We start from the raw sequence: 25,651 nt of genomic DNA, 5'->3' as shown, positions 1-25,651 counted from the left end.
TGGGAAGCATGCCGAAAATTTAAAAAACAAGTTTCCGCTGGAAAGTGGGTCAGGAACCAGATGGCAGAGATTTAAAACAATTTGTAAAAGAAGTAGGGAGGAAATTAGTCTGCCACAGAGGTAAGATCTGGAATGTTGTACCAGAATGGATGGCGGTATCGGATTCCATAGCAACTTTCAAAACGCAATTGGACATGTACTTGAAGAGAAATAAGAACCGAGAATGTTGGGAAGACACAAGTCTGGGATTATCTGTGGAAGGAGAAATGGAGTGAATAGAATTGGGACAGCTCCATTCAGCCCACAAGCATAACCGCGGAGCTTTGAGTAGCCAATTCATTTTTTCCAATTAAGGGGCAATTTAGTGTGGCCAATCCATCTACCCTGCACATCTTTGGGTTGTGGGGGCGAAACCCACGCAAACACGGGCAGAATGTGCAAACACCACACGGACAGTGATCCAGAGCCGGGATCGAACCTGGGACCTCGGCGCCATGTGACAGCAGTGCTAATCCACTGCGCCACCGTGCTGCCTGTCATTTGAATTCTTTACACTGCTCCCACTCTGACCTTTCAGATGTTGGCCAGTTTACAGTGTTCCAATGAAGCTTGCAACAAATTCAAGGAATAGCCCCATATCTTGCGATTGGGCACTTTGCAGCTTTCTGGACTCAACACTGAGTTTACTAATTTTAGATCACAATCTCTGCCCCCATTTTGTTTCATGTTTTATTGTTGTTTTCCCCTTATGTATTTTCCATTTCTTTTGACAGCTACCCTACCATTCACACCTCTGGACATATCTTTTATTGTTTAATTTCTCTTGCCTCCTGCTCCCTATCTTCCCCCTTTCAGTTGCTCAAAGTCTATTATATTTCTAACCTTTCCCAGTTCTGATGTACGGTCACAGGCCCTGAAGTGTTACCTCGGTTAACCTGAAGTGTTATCTTGGTTTCTCTCACCACAGATACTACCAGGCCTGCAAAGTCTATACAGCATTTTCTATTTTTATTTCAGATTTCCAGCATCTGAAGTATTTTGCTGCTTGTGTATTTGCAGAGTTATGGGGAAACGGGTGGGGCTAACAGAGTTAGGGGAAAAGGCTGGGGCCAACAGAGTTATGGGGAAAAGGCTGGGGCCAACAGAGTTAGGGGAAAAGGCTTGGGCTAATAAATTGACTAGCTTTTCCAAAGAGCCAGCCGAGGTATGACTGGACAGGTGGCCTCCTTCAGTGCTGCATGATTCTATTTAGTGAAAAAGCAAAGAAAAATGGAAATGGTGAACAATATGAAATCATCTTAATAATAGACTGGGATGTGGTGTGTAAGTGTTTCTGCAATATGAACTATAAATATGAACTGTAGGTTATCCCCCACTCCTTCACTGTTTGCGATACAAACATACTTTTCTAATTTTGCATCCATCCACTAATTACAGCTACATGAGTTGGCAATTTATTCTCAGCCCCACAGCATGCCACTGTAAACTGCTTATCAGAGGGAATACAAGGTCATCCTTGGGAAAGGCACACACTTTATTGTTCCTGCAATCTTTACTGCTCTATCTGACTGCATTTACTATTTTAATGTATGTGGGATTGAGAGGTCAATGTGGTGATAAATCACTGAACATCATTGTACGCTTTTCCCTTCACTTTTGAAATATGTAAGTTTCCAGAGTCAGAGTTTTACAGCACACAAAGAGGTCCTTTGGCCCATTGCATCTGCACCGACCATCAAGCCTGGATCCCACTTACATAGATGAGTGCAGCTCGAACAACACTCAAGAGCTCAACATCAAACAGGACAAAGCAGCCCGCTTGATTGACACTCCTTCCACAAATATTCACTCCCTCCACCACCGACGTACAGCAGCAGCAGTGTGTACCATCTACAAGATACATTGCAGGAACTCGGCAAGGCTCCTTTGGCAGTACCTTCGAAACCCACGACCACTACCATATAGAAGGACAAGGGCAGATATACATGGGAATGCCATCACCTGAAGGTTCTGCTCCAAGTCACACGCCATCCTGACTTGGTAATACAGCACTGCTCCTTCTCTGTTGCTGGGTCAAAATCCTGGAAGTCCCTCCGTCATAGCACAGTGGGTGTACCTACATCCCATGGAGTGCAGAGGTTCACCAGCACCTTCTTGAAGGCAATTCACAGAATGCTACAGTGCAGAAGAGGCCCTTCGGCCCATCGAGTCTGCACTTACACATGAAAGGCCCTGAGCTACCCACCTAATCCCACTTGCCAGCACTTGGCCCACAGGTTTTAATGTTATGACATGCCAAGTACTCATCCAGGTACTTTTTAAACGATGTGAGGCATCCCGCCTCTACCACCCTCCCAGGCAGTGCATTCTAGACTGTCACCACTCTCGGGGTAAAAAAGCGTTTGCTCAAATCCCCCCTAAACCTTCCACCCCTCACTTTGAACTTGTGTCTGCTTGTAACTGACCCTTCAATTAAGGGAAGCAGCTGCTCCCTATCCACCCTGTCCATGCCCCTCATAATATTGTACGCCTCAATCAGGTCACCCTTCAGTCTTCTCTGTTCCAGAGAAAAAACCCAAACATATCCAACCTCTATTTGTAACTTAAATGATCCACCCTAGGCAACATTCTGGTGAATTCTCTCTGCACCCCCTCCAGTGAAATGACATCCTTCCTATAAATTGGTGACCAGAATTACACACAGTACTCCAGCTGTGGCTTCACCAAAGTTCTATACAGCTCCATCATGACTTCCATGCTTTTGTAATCTACGCCTCGATTAATAAAAGCGATTGTCCCATATGCCCTTTTCATCAACCTATTAACCTGCCCTTCTGCCTTCAGAGATCTATGAACAAACATAGCAAGGTTCCCTTTGTTCTTCAGAACTTCCCAGTGTCAGACCTTGCATATTATACTCCCTTGTTAAATTATTCCTTCCAAACAGTATCACCTCACACCTTTCCGGGTTAAATTCCATCTGCCCATTTGACCATCACTGTAACCCATGACACTCAACCTCACTGTTCACCACCCGGCCAATCTTTGTGTTGTTCACAAACTTACTGATCTTACCCACCACATCGTCTTCTATGTCATTTATATAAATGACAAACAGTAAGCGGCCCAGCACGGATCCCTGTGGTATACCACTGGTCACTGGCTTCCAGACACTAAAGTAGCCGTCTATCATCACCCTCTGTCTCCTACCGCTAAACCAATTATGAATCCACCTTATCAAATCACCCTGTATCCCATGTGCATTTACCTTCTTAATAAGTGTCCCATGTCAGACCTTGTCAAAGGCTTTGCTGAAATCCATGTAAACTACATCACAGCACTATTATCTACACACTTGGTTGCATGCTCAAAATATTCAATCAAATTTGTTGGGCTTGACCTCCATTTGACAAAGCCATGCTGATCAAACCTTGCCTCTCCTAGATTCTCTCCTACAGAATCTTCTCCAGTAGTCTCCCAACCACTGACGTGAGATTCACTGGTCTGTCATTTCCTATCTTGTCTCTATAACCTTTATTAAATAGTGGGACCACATTAGATGTTCTTCAGTACTCTGGCAGCTCTCTCGTGGCCAAAGAGGACTTAAAAATTTGGGTCAGAGCCCCGGCAATCTCCTCCCTTGCCTCCCACAACAGCCTGGGACACAATTCATCCGGACCTGGAGATTTGTCCACTTTGAAGCCCGGCAATACCTCCAATACCGTGCCACTCTCTATGACAATTTGCTCAAGAACCTCATAATCTCTTGCTCCAAGTTCCATATTTGCCTCCTCATTCTCGGGTGAAATATTCGTTCAACACCCTACCAATGCCCTCTGGCTCTGCCCACAGATTTCCCCCTTGGTCTTTAATGGGCCCTGCTCTTTCCCTGGTTATCATCTTCCCATTGATACACTTATAGACTATCTTGGGATTTTCCCAACTTTTACCAGCCAGAGCTTTCTCATATCCCCTCTTTGCTCTCCTAATTGATTTCTTGAGCTTCATCCTCCACTTACTGTACTCCACTAATGCTTCTGCAGACTTACTCCCCTCATACTTGTTAAAAGCCTCTCTTTTCCTTCTCATCGTATCCTGAATGTCTCTGGTCTTCCATGGTTCTCTGGATTTGTTACACCTTCCTATTAGTCTGAAGGGAACAGATTGGGCCTGTACATTGCTCTTCTGTAGGTTTCCCCACAAGTAACTCTTTCAGTCTACCTTGGCCAGATCCTCCCTTATTTTGTTAAAATCTACTCTCACCCAATCCAAATTTTTGCAATTTGTCCATTTCTTTGTCCATAACAGATTTAAATTGTGCCATGTTGTGGTCACTATTACCAAAATGCTCCCCCACCAACACATCAACCACCTGTCTGGCTTCATTTCCCAGAATTAGTTCCAGCGGCATTGCACCCTTGTTGCACCCTCCACATATTGAGCTAAAAGATTCTCCTGTATACATTTTAAGAACTCTACTCCATCTAAGCCCTTAACATGATGGCTATCTCAATTAATTTTGGGAAAGTTGACATCACCTAAAATAATTCCCTCATTATTTTTAATTGCGCACATTTTTGCTCCTCAATTTCCCGGTGACTATCAGTTAGGGATGGGGAACAAATACTGGCCTAGCCAGTGGAGCCCACATCCTGTAAAAATTTATTTTAAAAAATTCACTTTTCCAGCACTACTTCTAGAGTAGTAATATTTGACCATGTTTCAGTGCCCCAAAAAATCATCATTATATTGTGACATAGTGTTATTAAGATATTGAATGTTTCTGAATTTGCATATAAATGCTCCCTTTTTTACTGCTGGTCCTATTTATGAAGGTCAAATATGCAGAACTCATTAGAAATTTGCAATATAAACATCTGTGGTATATACAGGTTTATCTACTGCACATAAATCAAACAATAAACCACTCCATATAATGTTAGTGTCTCCACTTGTTTCCCACTGTTTTCTTTTGATTCCCTCTGTCTTCTCTTTAATTCAGCTGTTGCTCTATTTTCACCTCTCGTTCTCTTTCCCCCTGCCCCTTTTCTTACACTCTCCCTTTCACTCTCCTGCTCTTTCTCCCTGCGCTCCTTTTCTCCCTTCGCCGTGACTTTGTGGGAAAATATCAGCTATGACAATAGGATGGGAGGGGAAAGGCGCCACGGTGGCACTGCTGCCTACGACGTTGAGGTCCCAGGTTCGATCCTGGTCACTGTCCGTGTGGAGTTTGCACATTCTCCCCGTGTCTGTGTGGGTCTCACCCCCACAACCCAAAGATGTGCAGGGTAGGTAGATTGGCCATGCTAAATTGCCCCTTAATTGGAAAAAAAAAAATTGGGTACTCTAAATTTATTTTTAAAATAAAATAAAATCAAATAAATAAATAAGTATGGGAGAGGAAGGCGAAACATGGTGTCAATACTAGAGGATCAGGCATCGCGCAGGTTGGGTGGGGGAAAGTCAGGCTTTGCGATGCTGAATAAACGGACCTACGTGGCAGTTTAATGTCACATTTTGCATTTTGACACATTATCCATCTCAGGTCTCCAATCGTGTTGGCAGCAGTAATGATGTCTTTGTTGCTGTGATTTTTAATACCACAAGTCAGTGCCATATTTTTCTGATGGTTCAGTAAAGTATGGCATTTTATGATATTTTCTAGGCTGGATATCTGTGCTCTTTGTGCTTTAATTGGTACTTGTCACATCCTAATGTGCTTCTTTGAAAACAGTGGATTTGTCGATTTGATATGCTCAAATGCTTGCCTTTTTTCCTCGTGCACAGACTGCATTTACTTGCATGGTAAAGCTGATGCGTAGCCGCCCACACTTGAGTCAACCAGTGGTTGAATCTCTGCTGACCCAACTACATAGTGCACAGGACACCGCTCGTATTCCAATGTGCCATTGCCTTGCAGCAATAGCAGTGCAGTTGCCTGTCTTGGGAGAAGGGATGCTCGGAGAATTAATGGAGTTGTACAAAATGATTGGATCTTCATCGACAGACAAACAACAAGAACTTTTGGTAAAAAATCTCAAGATTTATTTAATGAGGATTGTGCATTTAAATGAAAGGAACATGAGGACTTCAGAGTGGTGTTATGGATTTTGCACAAATAAATAATCTACTGGCTAAATAGCCAATGACAAGTGGAATCACTGGGAGAATCATAAAATGTTACTGCACATAAAGAGGCCATTAAGTCCATTGCATCTATGCCAGCTCTCAATTACACCTGATCAAATATATCAGGCGACAGCTACCGCATTTCTCTTTATGAAAACATTATTTAATTTGTTGTTCATGATTTGCTTTTTTTTTGGCAACCTATAACTTTCTAAGAGAGCGTTTTGTCGTACTTTATGGATTCAAGAAGTTTACCTGCTAACAATGTTAGCTGGCTGTCTTTAAATACCAGAATTATTAACTTTTTCGAATTGACCATAAAGTCTATGGGCGAGATTCTCCATTGGCTGGCGCCGGAAACGCGATTGGGCAGAGAATAGGTTCCGACGCGAGCATCGCGGCTGGCGCCAATTTGACGCCAAATCGTATTTCACCGTCACCTCGACAGCGGCGTCAATGTGGTCCGGAACACACGTACAGTAAACAGTTTGCATGTCATTAGCGGGCCTGGCCAGGTATTCTCTGGGGCCTCCGCAATGCTCCGCCTCCGATGGGCCGAGTTCCCAATGGCGCGGTTCACTTTTAAAAATCTTGAAACATGCGCCGTGAGGGGGGTATGGAAAGTGTCCAACATCATCTAGTTTGCTGACAGTTGTGCCACTGGCCGGGGGGCATCTGGCTGGGCCGGGGGATGGCCAAGAGGTGGGCTGTGGGGTCGGGGTGGACGGGCATGGAACACCATTGCCGCAACCGGAAAGACAGCCATGCAGCTGCAAACGCCACTAACAGCCCGTCACAATAGGTGTTCCTCCCCCGGTGCCCTCTGGCCCCAGCTGGCCCATCAGCTTAAGGGCATGCTCCAGCACAATCAGTACTATCTTGTTGGCTGGGATTAGTGTGTGGGGGGATTGTAATGTGTAAATGCGGCTGCAGTTTGTCAGCCTCTCGACTGTCAATCACGGGCCTGGTGAATCGGCACCATTTTTCATTGGAATCGATTGTGATCCACGCGGTGCTAGCTCCTCCACAGTCGCTGAATCGGTCCAGTTACGGCACCAGTTTTTCTGTTGTGAACGTTCACGAATTCTGCGTCAGCGTCAACACTTAGTCTCAATAACGGAGAATCCCGCCAATTTTAAGCTATTAACGATTAACTTAGGATTTGTTACAATTATTTTGAAATAATTGCTTAAGTAAAAATTTACTTTTTTAAAAAACTCAGAATTGATCATTATTCCTTTGAAAAGTGATTTTCCATTACCAAAGAATATTTGCATTTTGCCTCCAAGGCAATTTTTGCCTGATAATGTCACTCCAAAATGCAAAATTGTTTACAAACATAATTATTTTTTCAAGAAATAGGTATGTTTATGCCTAATTTAAAAAAAATGAAATTGCCACTGCAAAGTAACACCAAAACTAATTTGACTTGTCTTCTGATTATTTACATTTCAGCTTTTGGTCAACTTGTTATATGCTAACATCATGATAAAAGCGGATGCTGGAATCTGAAACAAAAACAAAAAATACAAAAACATAATGTTAGCACATACTAAAAATACTGGACAATTGCAGAAGGTCTGACAGCACCTGTGGAGAGAGAGAGAGGGGGAGCTAACATTTCTAGTCTGGCTTTGACAAAGAGTGATCCAGACTCAAAACATTAGCTCCCTTCTCTCTCCATAGATGCTGTCAGACTTTCTGCAATTGTCCAGTATTTTTAGTATGTGCTAACATTATGTTTGATTATAGCCCTGTAAAACACCTTTGGATGTTTTATAATGTTAAAGGCACTTTCTAAATGTAAGTTGTTTTGCATTTTAAAATAATTATTTTCATAATTTTTTGATTAACATGTTTCTTCTTTCCCTGCCAGGTAGCATTGGCTACAGTCATTTTTGTAGCCAATCAAAAAACTTTGTCTTCTGAAGTCAAAAGTGTCATAAAGCAACAATTGGAAAATGTAGCCAATGGCTGGACAGTTTACAGAATTGCCCGACAGGCTTCCAGAATGGTGAGCATTTTATGAATGAATTATAGCCAAAATCTAAGCAGGTTTTGTTGATGTGTCAAAATCTGAGCTTTATGAGAGACATCCATCTCTCCTAAAAGTAACTTGGAAACTGGAGCATGTTCTCTTCCTTTCTAAAGGTTTCCCTCTCTTTATTTTCTGTTCAGTGAAAGCACCCAGGGTTCTTTCAGTACTGTTCTTGAGACTGTGCCAAGGTGTACTTGAGAGCTTGATGCACTATTAAATTTTCTGTCTGTGAGGATATTTGCTGCTTATGTTCACACAGATAGGAGTGGAAGCAAAAGAAAGGCAGTTTTCTTGTGTTTGTTGCTTGAATGCAATCCTTGTTTCTTTCCCCCAAAACTTCCATTACCCTTCTCCATGCCCCATCTCCAGAAAACATTCCATTATCCATCTGCCCGTAGGGGCCAGAAGGTGTGGTTAAGAGGTGAATGTGATGATGATCACAGGACCAGGAGGTGGGTTCTTTTAATGATCCTGCCCTAGCCTCTCTTTCCTCTTTGAGCCACTTCAACATATTGGTGCAGATCTTCTGAGGAGTGGAATTGCCGCTTTGCTCGAACTTTCCCCGACCACACACTTCTCTGTATCCCTTGCCGGGTCTTCTGAGCCTGTGAAAATTCTGCATCGGCGTCAACACTTAGATTCAGGAACAGAGAATCCCGTCAATTTATTGGTATTAACGATTAACTTGGGCACAGTATCCCTCAGAGAGCTCTGTCACATTAGGGTAGAGTTGCAGAGAGTAGGGTGGGCAGGAGGCACTAGCTGCCTTATATGGTAAGTTTAAAGGTCCAGTTTTAATGTTAGTAAATGGTTTAGTCAATGATGAGTTAATAGATAGAATGCTGGGGTGGGTTCGGGTTGGGTAAGTAAATTGGAACTGTCTGAAGTCTCCGATTTTTAATTCCGAGACATTTGCGGAGAGTTCTGGGAGCAGGCAAATTGCCCATCGGAAGTTAAAACTTGTCGGGCAATTGCCATGACTTCCGCAGGGCCCTGACATGCATCTCTATTTGTATGTCCGGTCTCTGACGATCCGGATACTGGAAGGTTTGGGCTTTTGCTTCCCAGACAATCCGGATACTGAGAGGCTTGGGGTGTTGTTTCCCTGATTCATGCTTAAAACTCTCTTGGAATTCACTCTTGTCTAGTTTCTGCCCTGTTGATAGCATCATGTTTGCTCTGACCAAAATCACAAATTCCACCCTTTGTGACTGCAGCAGAGCCATTATCCTTCCTTATCACCCTCTGCATCTCTGCAACATTTGACAAGTTCAGCTGCTGTTCTCCATTACCCTGTAACAACATTTTGCCGTTTTCTGGTTCAGTTTGAACAGCCCCTGCATGTTTTTGTTCCTGCCTCTCTGAAAGTAACCACTACACCCCAGCAACGTTTGTATTTGATTGTGCATTGGCACTTCGCTCAACCGTTTCGATCATTTGCATGTTGTCAGACTGATTGACCAACTTCATGCCCTAGTGAGTATCTATTTCCACTGCCTGTCCACAGAGGAGGAAGAGGATAACCTAGCTAACATTTCATGGAAGAAATAATTAATCCACGACTGGAATTGCAAGAAAATGGTATGAGCAAAAATAATGGCACTTAAAGATCGCCAAATTGCCAGGATCAGATCATTTCTACCCTAGGATTTTAAGGGGAGTAGTTGAAATTGAAGATACTTTAACCAGAATCATCCAAAGCACTTTAAATTCAGGATTTGTATTTTAATATTGAAAAATATCAAAGCTCCATTACTTAAGAACGGTGAGAGTGAAAACTTTAAAATTATAGGCTTGTTAGTCGAGCATCTGTTGTGGGGAAGTTATTGGAATTTATAATTGAGAACAGGATGATGACCCTTGAAGAAATTTGAACTGATTATAGAGAGCCAACCAGGACTTGTAACGGCAGGTCATGTCTAAGAAACATTCATACTTTATATGAAATGTATTCATTCACCTTTATCCTTTCACCAGAGTTCAAACAATTAATTCAACCTCTTGAATGCATATTCTGAAAGCCATCTTGCAGACATTAGTTAAAATTTGGAGGTTTATGACTTGTTGGTGTATGACAGAGTTGACCAGACCACAGTTTGCCAGCTGCATGCAGCTCTTTAGCACACAAGAGTGCAGCTCATTCTTTGCGCTGTGAAACCAATTAAATCAAGCATCCGAGGGAGGTTAACCATTGGGTGTAGCCTCGGCAACAAACAGCATCACAGGAGAGAACCGGCATGCAGGCAAAAGCACTGGGTGGGTAGTTAAGATAAACGATTTGTTCCCGCAGGTCACGCAGTTTCATTCATAGTTTCCGCCGTCTTGCGTCGGGGCTGTGTGCCCCTCGGCGCCAATTTCTTTGGCTCCCTAACTCACTCTCTCACTGCTGACCTTGTGGCCTCTATTTGGAAAAAGAGGAAACCGTTAAATACAGAACAGGAATGGAAGAATCTACTGTATTGGGACACAGGTACTCTTGATTCAAATGTGTTGTTTAATAGGTGGTTACAGTGTTTTCAAGTAAAATCAATATTGTCTTGACTGATTTTTCACATTTATCTTGTCCCTGGTGGCTCTTAGTTGGCTGAAGATGATCATTTGTGGCTAGACGATTTGGCCAACTCTGGCGCAAGGTGTCAGTATAGTACATGAACTTTGAGCTGATTTCATATCCTCTTATTTCAGCCCAAGAATTTATCAGGATAATCTTCAGCTAACATGTCAATCATGTATTATTCGTTGTGATTGAACACGACTTTGGCTGCAAATGTTTACAGTTTATTTGCAGCCTCTAGTGGCAGATACCAGGTAGAGCATCAATGTCATATTAAAACATCCTGAACAACTTGATCTTTTTCTAGTTTTGTCCTTTCCACCTGGTCCCCCCACCCACCAAAAAAATAAAATTAATTGTTAACATTTTCTACATGTGAAAGAATGTCACCATCTGATTGGAGAGTCTGGGTTGGAAACTGAGCAAACTGCCAGGTTTCTGTTTTCTTCTACTTGATTAAACAGTTTAGATTTGCAATGACCAGGTGTATATTGTTCTCATAGGAACAAGTTAGCCTCCATAGATTTCCATTGTTTAGCAATGTTTCTCTTGAAAGAGCCTGTTTTATATCCCCTCCTCAGCCTGTTCACCATTTTTTTAACAAGCTAATATATGAACAAATGAAATTCATCAGCTAAGATTCAACGTTAGCGTCTACTAGGGTTAAAATTGTAGAAACATGAGTGTGGCATCTCAAGTGCCCTTTGCAGAGGCACCATATATTTGTTTGCTTTCAGGGAAATAAAGCATGCCATGCACATGGTACTGAGACCATTAACCATTCTCGTAATTAACTTTATATGGCAGACAAATTGATTATGTAGCAATTGTTCAGCAACAGGATGGGTTGCTGAGCCATTTCAGAAGGTATTAAAGATCAACCGGGTTGATGGGCGCTGAAGTTTTAGGCTCGACATTGTGCTGTAACAGATCATAAATTTAGCCTGCAGTTCCCCTGAGATTCCAAGTTTCGTCACGACAGAAAGGGGATGAGAGGAAGCCAAGTACTTTCCATGGGAAGGAAAACCTGTGTTTCTCGCCTGTGCAGAATTTGGGCAAGAATCTCTTCTCCCCATTCCATGCTTACATAATGAAATGTCGCCAGTTTGCAAGGCTGTCTTTTGACCGATATTTCTCTTTACTGGTATTTTCAGGGAAACCACGATATGGCTGGAGAGCTTTACCATGGCTTGTTGACGCAAGTAGCTTCTGAACATTTTTACTTCTGGCTAAACAGTTTGAAGGAATTCTCAAAAGCAGAGCAATGTCTGGCTGGCCTGCAGGACAACGAATCTAGTGTTGCACTGGCCTGTATTGCCAAAGCTTTGAAATACTACCAAAGAGGCATTGCGTCACTGACAGTGAGTTCAATTCAAAATGCACGTGTCCAGTTTTAAACTTTAGTTTTCGCAGTGGTCAAGTTCTTTCAGATTTATATTGCTGCTGAATAGATGACTACTGTTTTGTCGGCTTCCCAGAAGACTTTGCCGTTGGCAGCTGTGTTATATGTTTGTTGTGCAATTTGAAGGCAAGATATATTAAGCCATATAAAACCCTTTAGAAATCTAATTTACAAACAAAAGCATTAAACTCTTTTCAAAAAGCAACCTAAACAAAGCACCATTTATATGGCAGGAAAACTGGTTTGAGTGCAATGTAATTTAAGTATGATTATCCTTTTCGTTGGGGTTACTCTAACTTAGGGTTTTGGGTTAACTGCAACTGAGGAAGTAGGTTAAACTCAAAGTGCTCTAATGTTATAGATCCTAGAACACTGAGGGGCGGTTGGAGAGGCAATAGAGACGTTGACCATTTTTAAACATCCTTCAATATGTAAGCTGCCAGATGACTGAAAGCTGCCAGTATTACAGATTTGGGTTTGGTGTAGGCACCATCTCGGGTTTAGTGGTGTTGGTTGCTCCACAGATTAAGCATTCTTTTGCTGAGTTAATGCTAGCTGCCATGTTTCTACTTGCATGACAACATAGCCTAATATCCCCTTGTAATGTGAACCAGATATGCTTACCTTTTGTACATGTGCTTCAGTCTCTAAAAGTGGATTGAGCCAATACCTTGCAAGAGACGGTCAGGCATGAATCATTAAGCTGCTTTATTTCACAATAAGACAAGTGTAAAGATCAGCCATTATGACTGAATTCCATCCATGTGGCTTATCTTCCTGTAAAAATTTTAGTAGAAATAAAGAATATGCAGCATTACAAACAAAGCTCATTTTCTTCTAGCATTTCTACCTCTCTGCTGCAGTGAAACCCCTCATACTTTTCTGATAAACAAGCCTGAGTGCACACCAGCTTTCCTATTTTTAAAAGACTCCTTGTCATGATAAAGATGTTCTGTATCCCACTTGCACAGATTGTGTTTTCAGACATGTCAACACCATCCCCAAAATAAACTCTTGCTGCCTCATTTTCTTTTATAATCATCTTACTTGGGGCAATTGTGGGAACATAAAGCAAACCTGCAAATTTTTTTTTAAAACTTGCGAGATAGTTTGGGAGCATGACAGTAACAAGCTGCATTAAATGTAATATTCCTTTCAGGCTGCAAGCACACCTTCCAACCCCCTAACTTTTCAGTGTGAATTTGTCAAACTGAGGATTGACATGCTGCAGGCATTCTCCCAGCTGATTTGTACCTGTAACAGCCTGAAGACCAGCCCTCCGCCTGCCATTGCCACAGCCATTGCTATGGCATCTGGAAATGATTTGCAGAGATGTGGCCGTATTACCAACCAGGTATGTAGATGTTTTACTAGATGCTTTGGATGAGGACCATATTAGGATTGGGCTAGACGATCACTTACAGATTGGTCCGGAGGATCTTCAACACAATAGAACAATTGAATGAAAACATAAAGCCTAATTGGCAGCTGGAATAGGTTGAATGTCCTCTGAATCATTTGCCATTACACCAGGCAACTGAGCAGTGATGTTTACATAGTTGATGTACAAACACAGTAGTACAGTGGGTAGCATAGTTGCTTCACGGCTCCAGGGTCGCAGGTTCGATTCCCGGCTTGGTTCACTGTCTGTGTGAAATCTGCACACTCTCCCCGTGTGTGCGAGGGTTTCCTCCGGGCACTCTGGTTTCCTCCCACAGTTCAAAGATGTGCAGGTTAGGTGGATTGGCCATGCTAAATTACCCTTAGTGTCTAAAAAGATTAGGTGGGGTTACTGGGTTACGGGATAGGGTGAAGGCGTGGGCTTAGGTAGGGTGCTCTTTCCAAGGGCCGGTGCAGACCCGATGGGCCAAATGGCCGCCTCCTGCACTGTAAATCCTGTGATTCTATCCATGTACTTGCAAATTGCTGCAGTACAATGAAGTTCATGGTCAACAATGTCCACCATCTAGCCTACACTGGACAAAGCATTTTTTTATCAACTTGATTTCTTGTCATTGGAGTGGAAAGATTAGTGATTATCTTTTGGGAGTGATGAAAAGAATTCACAGGAATGGCATGGTGTCATTAATCGTAATGTACACACAGACACGGGTCACAATTTGGTACAAATGTACTGAAAATAGTAAATGTTTGGAAGATTGCAAGAAGTAGGTTCAAAGTAAGCATTTGGATCTAACATTTCAACTGCTATTTATGAATTTTGATCTTCTACCAGAACCTTTTGATCAAGTTACTTCCTTTAACTGACTCACGGGCGTGTCTTTTTTTTTCATGTTTTAGCTGAATTCTGGCAAAACTTGCAGTTTCTTCACATGAAAACAACAGCCAATTTTGCTTTTAAGTTTAAGGTTATGCGACTCATTTATTATTTTTCAGTTTTGAAATGCTAAGTAAAAGGATGTACAATCATTCTAATCTGGTGTGTTTTCATTCATTTAGATGAAGATATCAATGGAAGAGTTCAGAAGCTTAGCAACGCGCTACCATGACCTTTATCAATCCTCCTTTGATGCTGACTCTGCTACCTTGAGAAATGTTGAGCTGTATCCTTTTCAGCTGAGCTGTAAATTTTTGTTTTGAACATCAATTGAGGCAAAAGATATTTCCTGCCTCCAGATAGTCAAAATTGGCAATTGCAGATATTACCACTTTCAGCAAGTTTTTTTTTTTAATAAATTTAGTTTAGCCAATTATTTTTTCCAATTAAGGGGCAATTTAGCGTGGCCAATCCACCTACTCTGCACATTTTTGGGTTGTGAGAGCGAAACCCACGCAGACACGGGGAGAATGTGCAAACTCCACACGGACAGTGACCCAGAGCCGGGATCGAACCTGGGACCTCAGCGCCGTGAGGCGGTTGTGCTAACCACTAGGCCACCGTGCTGCCCCACTTTCAGCAAGTTATTGTTTTGTGATGGCCTTCCATTAATGGTCGTAAATGCAAACTGAATTGTTTTGAGTTGCACAGAAAGGCTCAAATAGTCTTGTGTTTCATAGTCATTAAAATGAATCCTGACGAACCTTTCATTTTCTACACATTAACTTAATTCTGCCCGTGCACTTTACTTCATTCATTGATATTAGCAATGGAGGGTAGTGATCGGGGAGTAGGGGGTTAATCTTGCGGTATTGGATTGGCCAATTCTTACACATCCTGCCTGATTTTCGAAGGCAAATGAAGTAGCATGTACAAATGGTGACCAAATACTGCTGCCAATTTTATGCCCCCACTGAAGTGAAAAGTTTGTGATTTCAGCAGAATGAATGGCACATTTTAATAATATACGTTTTAATGGTTTATTTCTGGCTTTTAAGACTCTTTGAGCCATTTTACTTAGCAAGACTCATTTTTGATGACTTGTACACAATTGGGAACAAGATGGTGCAATTTAATTATTTGCTAAACACTGTGTGTGGCCTTAACTTTATTCATAGACAGCAACAAAGTTGCCTCCTGATTTCTCATTCGATTGAAGCGCTAATTCTGGATCCAGATTCGGCTAGGTAATGATTTGTAGTATGCCTTTCATTGTTGTGGCAGTTTCTATGATGTAGCAACATGCTATCAATTATCTTTGACGGGAACTTGTTTTGGAGGAAGAACTTGAATGTGCAATGGGTTTGCATTCCACTTAAACTCTGAATCCAACCCAGACTAATGGGATGAGCATTTTGAACTCCTAATTCAAATTCACTTGAGTTAGAAATGTAATGGAATTCTACAGAGAACTGTCTTGGGAATTTCTGTTCAACATTAATCTCTGATTAGTGTCATGATATGCAAACATACAACCAATAAACACTCAGAATAGGACACAGCCAATGGGCAGTCAGGACACTCAGGTGGCATCACCATAAGGGGGCATGACATAAACACTATGAAAGGGATGAGGCACTCACACCCTGCCTCTATCCACAGACAGAGGGAGTTAGACAGGGTTGATCAGCAGCTTCACACCCCAGCACGTGGCTTAGAGCAAGCTGGTAAAGTTAGACTGAGTTACTACAGTTAGATTAGCAGAGAGTCGAACTCATTTGAGAATTGTGTTAATAGTTCAATAAACACATTGAACTCATTTCAGAGTGGAGCATCCTTTGGTTAAGACTGCATCAAGTAGCAGCTTGTGTTATCCAAAGCAGCATAACACAATAATTCGGATGGATGAATTGTTGTGATAATACCAATTGTGCACGATATTAATGTTGACTCTCATAAAGGCTGGTTATTATTTTGTCTTTTACAGGATACTCCCAGTTAGAATAGAATTAACTGTCAAAATTACAAAACCATTTGCAGCTGCAACTATGCAGGTAATAAGCAGCTCCAAAGCAAGGCCCAGCTGCCTCTCCCTGGTCTTCAGTGGCATGAGCATCATCTATCTTTGCTATCAGCCATGAGCAGAAGCTGACTGGGCCAGATATCTCAATATTCTGGCAGCCAGAGTAGGACAGAGACTGGGTAGGTTCTGACAAATGGGTCCCTTGATGATGTCTTTACACTATCTATGGGCTTAATTGTGAGTGCAAAGGAATGCCCTCAACTAGTCTACATCAATATAGCCCCAATACCACTCAAGAATTTCAGTACCATCTCAAACAGAACAGTTAGCTTGATTGGCATTCCTGCCACTGAACACCATATCCATTCTGTCCCATTATCATTAAACTGTGGCTACAAGTTGCAATGTCTACAGGATGTGCTGCAGCAACGCATTCTCACCAACTTGCCTGCCACAGATGTATCTGTCCAGGACAGTATCGGTAGGAGTGACCCCCAAACAGTGCTCATGGAGACAAATTCCCGTCTTCACATTGAGGATAATCTCCATTGTGTTGTATGGTACCACCACCTTGCTAAATGGGATAGATTTCAAACAGATTTAGTAACTAAAGACTGGGCAACCATGAGGTGCTGTGGACCATCAGCAGCAACAGAACTGGACTCAACCACAATCTGTAACCTCATAGCCCAGCATATCTCCCATTACAAGCAAGCCAGGGGATCAACCCTGGTTCAATGAAGAGTGCAGGAGGGCATGCTAGGAGTAGCACCAGGCATACAAATGAGGTGTCAACCTGGTGAAGCTACAACACAGGACTACTTGTGTGCCAAACAGCATAAGCAGGAGCTAAGTGATTCCGCAACCAGCGCGTCAGATCTAAGCTCAGCAGTCCTGTCACATCCAATCGTGAATAGTGATAGACAATTTAACAACTCACTGGAGGAGGTGGTCCCTTAAATATCCCCATCCGGAGACAGCACGGTGGCACAGTGGTTAGCACTGCTGCCTCACGGCGCCGAGATCCCAGGTTCGATCCCTGCTCTGGGTCACAGTCCGTGTGGAGTTTACACATTCTCCCCGTGTTTGCGTGGGTTCCGCCCCCTCACCCAAAAATGTGCAGGGTAGGTGGATTGGCCTCGCTAAATTGCCCCTTAATTGGAAAAAATGAATTGGGCATTCTATATTAAAAAAAAAAATCCCCATCCTCAATGACGGGGCAAGCTCAGAATATCAGTTCAGAAGACAAAACTGAAGCATTTGCAGCAATTTTCAGCCAGAAGTGCCACATGGGTCTTTCATCTCTGCCTCCTCCAGAAGTACCCAGCGTCACAAATGCCAGTCTTCAGCCAATTCAATTCATTCCATGTGATACCAAGAAACGGATGAAGGCACTGGATACTGCAAATGCTGTGGGCCCATGCCCCTAGCAAAGCTGGTATAATAAAGGTACAACACTGACAGCTACCCGGCAATGTGGAAAATTGCTCCAGTATGTACAGTACATAAAAATAGGACAAATTCAACATGGCCAACTATCACCCCATCAGTCTACTCTCAATCATCAATAAAATTATGGAAGGGGGTCATCAACAGTGCAATCAAACGGCACTTGCTTAGCAATAACCTGCTCGCTGGACCCTCAGTCAGGGTTCTGCCACGTTCAGTTGGCTCCTAACCTCTTTACAGCCTTGGGTCAAACATGGACAAAAGAGCATGCTTCCAGAGGTGAGGAGAGCGTGACTATTCTTGACATCAAAGCAGCATTTGACCAAGTGTGGCATTAAGGAGCCCTAGCAAAACTGGAGTCAGTGGGATTTGGGGCTGAAGCTGGTTGGGGTCATGTCTAGCGCAAAGGAAGAAGGAATTTATTTATTCCATGGGGGTGGCACAGTGGGTGCACTGCTGCCTCACAGTGCCAGGGACCCTGGTTCAATTCCAGTCTTTGATGACTCTCTTTGTGGAGTTAGCACTTTCTCCCCGTGCCCTCTAGGTAGTCCGGTTTCCTTCCACCGTCCAAAGATGTGCAGGTTAGGTGGATTGGCCGTGCTAAACTGTCCTTAGTGTCCAAGGATGTGCAGGTTAGGTGGGGCTACGCAGATAGGGAACGGGAGTGGACCTAGGTAGGATGCTGTTTCTCGGGGTTGGTGCAGAGTCGATGGGCCGAATATCCCTCATTTGGCCCATATCCCTATATACCCATCTTTCGCATATAACTGTCCAAATGCTTTTTATAAAACAAAATTGTACCCGCCTCTACTACTGCCTCTGGCAGACACTCACCACCCTCTGTGTGAAAGAATTGCCCTTCTGGACCCTTTTGTTTCTCTCCCCTCCTATGCCCTCTAGTTTTAGACTCTCCTACCTTTGGGAAAAGATGTTGACTATCTACCTTATCTATGCCCCTCATTATTTTATAGACCTCTATAAGATCATCCCTAAGCCTCCTATGCTCCAGGGAAAAAAGTCCCAGTCTATCCAGCCTCTCCTTATAACTCAAACCATCAAGTCCCGGTAGCATCCTAGTTGTGGATGCCATCGGGGGCCAACACTGCTGGGACTCTTGAGGACCTCCTCAAAGTTATTTTTAAATTATAATTTTATTTCCTTTGTTTCCTTTTTATCTCTGCACTAAGCATTTAATCTAGAAGATGCATCTACCGTAATCATCGCAAATCTTTATTTTGACCATATAGATAGAAAATTACACAGAACAATAATGGATGTGTTGCTATGTTTATCTGAGTATTGAAGCAGGCTTATCTAGCTTTTTCTCACCCTCCTTCTGTGCTCTAAACAAAATTGCAGACATTCCCATCAATTCTGTCAAAAGCATATGAAACTAGCTCTAGTAGAGTGAATGAACTATGACATATAATACGTATAAGCTGACTTGGCTAAAATCCCAAAATAGTATTGCTAAAAGAAACTTTGATGGTGATTTGTTTTAATTGACTCTCCTGTAGTTTCCAAGAATACGGATGTAGTGGGAATGTGTATGCTGAGAGCGAGTATGAAAGAAGCATGCTGTCTGTGTTTACTCAAGTACTGGAGGACGTTGAGTCTCTCAGCAGAAAGTATCCTCCTGTTTCCTACCTGGTAAGTTGTGTAGATTGCAGCTAGTTCAGTAATAAATGGATGGCAGTTCTGTGCCCATAAAATGCCTTTGTTTTGTGAAAAAAATTTCAGCTCCTCAAATGGTGTAAAATGTTTAATTTCTCCGCCAAGCTTTCCTCTTTTTTTTCCTGAATATGATAATTTGGTATGGATTACGGTTATGATTCCCCAGGCAGGGAAAACATATTCTCAGCATCTACCCTGTCAAGCTCCTTAAGAATTTGTATGTTTCAATTAAATTACACCTCATTCTTGTGTATTTTAGAGAATGTAGCCGTAGCCTACAGAATCTTTCCTCCTAGGGCAGTTCCCTCAGTCTAATGAACGTTTGTTCACTGCCACTCTGGCAAATATGTCCTTGGGCAAGGAAACCAAAACTGACTGCACACAATATTCCCCAGGTGTGGCTTCATCAATGCCTTTTATAATTGTTGAAAGACATCTTTATTCTTCTGCATCAATTCCTTTGTAACAAAAGTTAACAAACCATTTATCTTCATAATTGCTTATTGTACCTACATGTATATCTTGTATGATTCAGGTACACGGGCAGTCAGGCCCCTCTAAATGCAAGCTTCTCAGCATTCAAAAATATTCTGCTTTTTATATTTGTCTCCTGCCAAGCTTCACACTTGGCCTAGTTGTATTCCCCCTACCATGTCCTTGACCTCTTGCCCAACCTGCCAATATCCCTCTGCAGCCTCATTGTGTCCACATCACAGATAACTTTCCTACCTAACTTTGTATGAGCTCATGTATGAACAGTGCTGTTTGCAGACGACTTGACCAGAGGAGGAACACAGGAAAACCTCAACCGATCCTTCCCACTGCATCCACCTACATACTTTGCAGCATCATATCACAGATAGTTGTGTCAATTCAGTGGTGCACAGACTAGCTGGACATTCAGCAATGTCAGTTGTGTTTCTTCAGGTGTCAGTTGCAGCTCAGTAGTAGTAATGTTGCTTCTGAGTTGGTGTGCATGTCCATGCCCCACTGCACAGACATGAGCAGATAGTCCAGGGTGACAACTCAGTGAAGGAGTTACGGAAGGAATCTTGCACTGTTGCAGGTGCCTTCTTTCAGTTGAGTTTGACCTCTTGGATGAACATTAAAAATTTCATGACACTTTTCTCCTGTTTGTTTTCCCCAACCTTTCAATAAACACCACTAAAACAGATAACCTGATTATTTGGCTCATAGTGCTGGTGTGGGACTTTGGTGTCATGTTTCCCTAAAGCAATGAGTACACTTCACAATACCTGAGTGGCTGTGAAGCTTTTGAGATGTCCTGAGTTCATGAAAGATTCCTAGGAATGAATGTTCTTTCTTTCACTATTGAGACTATTGTAGAACATCTGTAACCTGTTAGTCTAGTGTTCTGGTCCCAGTTCAGTATGTGCCCAATTATTTTCCTTTTTATTCCCTTAGCTAAAATATCAATAAGATGAGCATGTATTTAATTTGATAAAGCATTACTGTAGTATTTGTGTTTAATATTAAAATAATTCACCTCCAGAATAACAATATTTAACAAAATTGTTTTAACCTTTGTGATGTATTTTTTGACATAATTCCTCGCTTAGTAGCTTATGGTTAACACTAAATCAAATAAAACACATTTACTATGTATAATATGTTGGTCGATCTATGATTTTGCATATATGGAGTTGACCAAGTGCATTCTTCAGATCAAGTGGAATTTAGGAGGCAGATAAATAATTGGAAGACAGTGGTGATGGGGGGCAAGAAAGACAGTTCTCGGGATGAGAATTGAGGAAAACTTGGCAAAACACTGGTGGGGATTTAATGATATACTGATTTAGTTTAGCGTTCAAAAACTATACATGTAATTTTGCAGGTAAATAACTTATTTAATTATCTGCACGTAGATTATTAAAAACCTATACAATTAGTGTCATATACTCAGCATTTTATTTCCTGCCAATGTGATGCTTATTGATCATAGCTTGTAATTTGATTCCAGCATACCATGTGCCTTTGTGGGGCTATCATTTCCTTGTTGAGAGTTCCCTTGTCATTCCAGAGATATTTCTTCCAAAAGCTTCAATCTACCAGCATTAAGGTACAAAATTTTACGTTGGCTCCTTCTCAAATATACTTTGGTCATTCAGATATTTCACCTTTAATTAAAGATTCCAAAATGTTCCCCACCAGAGATGTTAAACTGACTGGCCTGTAATTACCTGGCATGTGCTCCCTTATGAAATTAGGTCTTATTAGCTCCTGTCCAGAGTGCTGTTTGACACCGCACTTCATAGAACTCTAAAATAACATTTCTGGTGTGCGGGAACACTTTGACTGAATAACCCAAAAATCACCACTTTGGGCTAGCCTCTAACCTAACTGAATTAAGAAAAGTTGGTACTGGCTTTTTATTAATTCAACTTTTCCATAGAAAATAAAACTAATAAATTTTCTCTAATGTTTTTGCAGTTAGCACTGTCACCTTCGCCCCGCACTCCAACGGAACCAATCACCGTGCAGAATAACCAACAACTGGCTCTTAAAGTGGAAGGAGTTATCCAGCATGGCTCAAAGCCTGGGTTCTTCCGGAAAATTCAGGCAGTTTGCCTAAATGTTTCGTCCTTACTACAGACCAAGGGTGTGCAAGATTACAAGGTAGTGTCCCCTATAGGGTTTTAAAAACTGAATTTAACCAAAATAGGCTCTAGCACAGTCTTAATAAGCTAATGAAACATTTATTTATGTATTGTGTTGTAAGAAACTAATATTGATGAATGTTTATGAAGAATTTGTTTCTGAATATGATTTCTAACTCGTATCTGTAGTTCTTGTTGATGTTAGAATGGAAATGTTCAAGAATAGAATTTCGGTGCAGTTTTCATTTTACATTACTGATTAACGTATTCCTTGGTGATATGTTGCACATGTTATGACACAGTTTTTAATTTATTCATTCATGGGATGCGGGCATTGCAGGCGAGGTCAGCATTTATTGCCAATCCCTAGTTGACCTTCAGAAGGTGGTGCTAAGCTGCCTTTTTGAGACGCTTTAGCCCATGTGCTGTTGGTTTACCCACAGTGCTGCTTGGAAGGGAGTTCCAGGAATTTGACCCAGCAACAGTGAAGGATCGTAATGGTACTCCTGTTTCCTGCCACAATCCAAAGAATTGTAGGTTAGGTGGATTGGCTATGCTAAATTGTCCCTTAAGTACCCAAATATGTATGTTAGGTGCGGTTATAGGGATATGGTGGGCATTTGGGTGCTCTTTCAGAGGGCCGGCGCAGAATTGCTTGGTCAAATGGCCTCCTACTGCAGTTTAAGGATTCTAGTAATGGGCTTCTAGTAATTTACTATTAATATATAACCTAACCTAATCTTTTTGTACATTAAGGGCAATTTAGCATGGCATCAAGTGTGGCATCAAGGAGCCCTAGAAAAATTGGAGTAAATGGGAATCGGGGTAAAACTTTCTGCTGTTTGAGTCATGCTTAGCACAAAGGAAGATGGTTGTGGTTGTTGGAGGACAATCATCTCAGCTCCTGTATATCACTGCAGGAGTTCCTCAGGTAGTACCTCAGACCCAACCTAGGGCTGCTTCATCAATGAATCATAGAATCATAGAATTCCTACAGTGGAGGAGAAGGCCATTTAGTCTATTGAGTTTGCATGGACCCTCTAAAAGAGCACCCTAGCTAGGCCCCCTCCCCCACCCTATCCCCATAACCCCATCTAACCTACCCATCTTTAGACACCAAGGGGCAATCTAGCATGGCATTCCACCTAACCTGCACATCTGTGGACTGGTGGGAGGAAATCTGAGCACCCAGCGAAAAGACTTGCAGACACAGGGTGATGTGCAAACTCCACACAGACAGTAACCCAAGCTGGGAATCGAACCTGGGGCCCTGGAGCTGTGAAGCAACTGTGCTAACCACTATGCTACCATGCACCTAACATCACCAAATCTCCCCACTTCTGATGTTATTATGATGGGTGGGGAGGGCAGCACGGTGGCACAGTAGGTTAGCACTGTGGCCTCACGGCGCCGAGGTCCCAGGTTCGATCCCGGCTCTGGGCCACTGTCTGTGTGGAGTTTGCACATTCTCCCTGTGTTTGCGTGGGTTTCAGCCCCACAACCCAAAAATGTGCAGGGTAGGTGGATTGAACACGCTAAATTGCCCCTTAATTCGAAAAAATGAATTGGGTACTCTAAATTTAAAAAAAAAAAATGATGGGAGGGCGACACAGTGGTTAGCACTGGTGCTTCACAGCGCCAGGGAACTTGGGTGACTGTGTGGAGTTTGCACATTCACCCTGTGTCTGAATGGGTTTCCTCTCACAGCCCAAAGATGTGCAGGTTAGGTGGAATGCATTCTAGATTGCCCCTTGGTGTCTAAAGATGGGTAGGTTAGATGGGGTTACAGGGATAGGGTGGGGGAGTGGGCCTAGCTACGGTGCCTTTTAGAGGGTCCATGCAATCGCAATAGACCAAGTGGCCTCCTCCTCCACTGCAGGAATTGATGATGCAGCCCTAGGTTGGGTCTAAGGTACTACCTAAGGAACTCCTGCAGTGATATCCAGGAGCTGAGATGATTGTCCTCCAACAACCACAACCATCTTCCATTGTGCTAAGTATGACTCCAACAGCAGAAACTTTTACCCCAATTCCCATTTACTCCAATTTTTCTAGGGCTCCTTGGTGCCATACTCGGTCAATACTACCTTGATGTTAGTTGCGGTCAGGAGCTGAGTGTTTCTGACAGCACCCAAATGCAGTATCAGTTGGTGCCGCTTGATTGCACTGTTGATGTGCCCTTCCATTACTTTATTGATGATCGAGAGTAGACTGACGGGGCGGTAATTGGCCTCGTTGGATTGTCCTTTTTTTTGTGTACAGGACATACCAGAGCAATTTTCCACATTGCCAAATACATGTCAGTATTGTAACTGTGCATCAGGCAGCACAGCGGCGCAATGATTAGCACTGCTGTCTCACAGCGCTGAGGACCCAGATTCAATCACGGCCCTGAGTCACTGGCCATGTGGAGTTTGCACGTTCTCCCCATGTATGCATGATGTCTCACCCCCACAACCCAAAAGATTTGCAGGGTAGGTTGATTTGCCACACTAAATTGTCCCTTAATTGGAAAAAAATAAACTGGAATAGCTTGGCTAGGGGTGCAGCAAGTTCTGCAGCACATGTCTTCAGTATTATTGTTGGGGCCCACAGCCGTCAGCCGTTTCTTAATATCACATGGAGTAAATTGAATTGGCTGAAGACTGGCATCTGTAGTGCTGGGGACCCCCGGAGGATGCCAAAATAGATCATACATGTGGCATTTCTGGCTGAAGATTGTTGCAAATCTTTTGCACAGATGTGCTGGGCTCCTCCATCATAAAGGATGGGGATATTTAAGGAGCCTCTTCCTCCAGTGAGTTGTTTAATTGTCCACCACCATTCACACCTGGATGTGGCAGGACTGCAGAACTTAGATCTGATCCGTTGGTTGTGGAATTGCTTAGCTCTGTCTATTACTTGCTGCATCGGCTGTTTGGCACACAAGTAGTCCTGTATTGTAGCCTCACCACGTTGCCAGCTTATTTTTAGGTATTCCTGGTGCTGCTCCTGGCATACTTTCCTGCACTCTTCATTGAACCAGGGTTGATCCCTGGCTTGGTGATAATGGTAGAGTGGGGGATATGCTGGGCCATGAGGTTGCAGATTGTGGTTGAGTATAATTCTGCTGCTGATAGCCCACAACGCCTCATAGATGCCCCATTTTGAGTTGCTAGATCTGCTTGAAATCTATCCCATTTAGCACGGGTGTAGCACCACACAATACCGTGGAAGAACCCTCAGTGTGAAGACAGGACTTTGTCTCCACAAGGTGATCAATTCCTACTAATACTGTCATGGACGGATGCATCTGCGGCAGGCAGGTTGGTGAGGATGAGATCAAGTATGTTTTTCCCCTCTTGTTGATTCCCGCACTCCCTGCCACAGACCCAGTCGAGCAGTTATGTCCTTTAGGACTTGACCAGTTCGGTCAATAGTGGTGCTACCGAGCCTCACTTGGTGATGGACATTGAACTCCCCTACCCAGAATACATTTGGTGCCCT

The 25,651-nt window shown here is 42.8% G+C and overlaps 1 protein-coding gene across 1 annotated transcript in view; it reads left to right on the top strand.

Moving 5' to 3' along the window:
- ints7 (integrator complex subunit 7) overlaps positions 1 to 25,651 on the top strand; it is a 74,568-nt gene that overhangs the window by 46,641 nt on the left and 2,276 nt on the right. Inside the window, exons 11-19 of the mRNA XM_038810987.1 lie at positions 5,788 to 6,027; positions 8,006 to 8,143; positions 11,876 to 12,082; positions 13,283 to 13,477; positions 14,584 to 14,687; positions 15,580 to 15,648; positions 19,391 to 19,523; positions 21,529 to 21,627; positions 21,999 to 22,184. Coding sequence (XP_038666915.1) covers positions 5,788 to 6,027; positions 8,006 to 8,143; positions 11,876 to 12,082; positions 13,283 to 13,477; positions 14,584 to 14,687; positions 15,580 to 15,648; positions 19,391 to 19,523; positions 21,529 to 21,627; positions 21,999 to 22,184 — 1,371 coding nt within the window. The remainder of the gene's footprint in view (positions 1 to 5,787; positions 6,028 to 8,005; positions 8,144 to 11,875; positions 12,083 to 13,282; positions 13,478 to 14,583; positions 14,688 to 15,579; positions 15,649 to 19,390; positions 19,524 to 21,528; positions 21,628 to 21,998; positions 22,185 to 25,651) is intronic.

This window comes from Scyliorhinus canicula, chromosome 1 (genome assembly GCF_902713615.1).
Source record: "Scyliorhinus canicula chromosome 1, sScyCan1.1, whole genome shotgun sequence".
Classification (NCBI taxonomy): Eukaryota; Metazoa; Chordata; class Chondrichthyes; order Carcharhiniformes; family Scyliorhinidae; genus Scyliorhinus; species Scyliorhinus canicula.
Note: the sequence above shows the minus strand (reverse complement) of the source record. Positions and strands in the feature narration are given on the sequence as shown.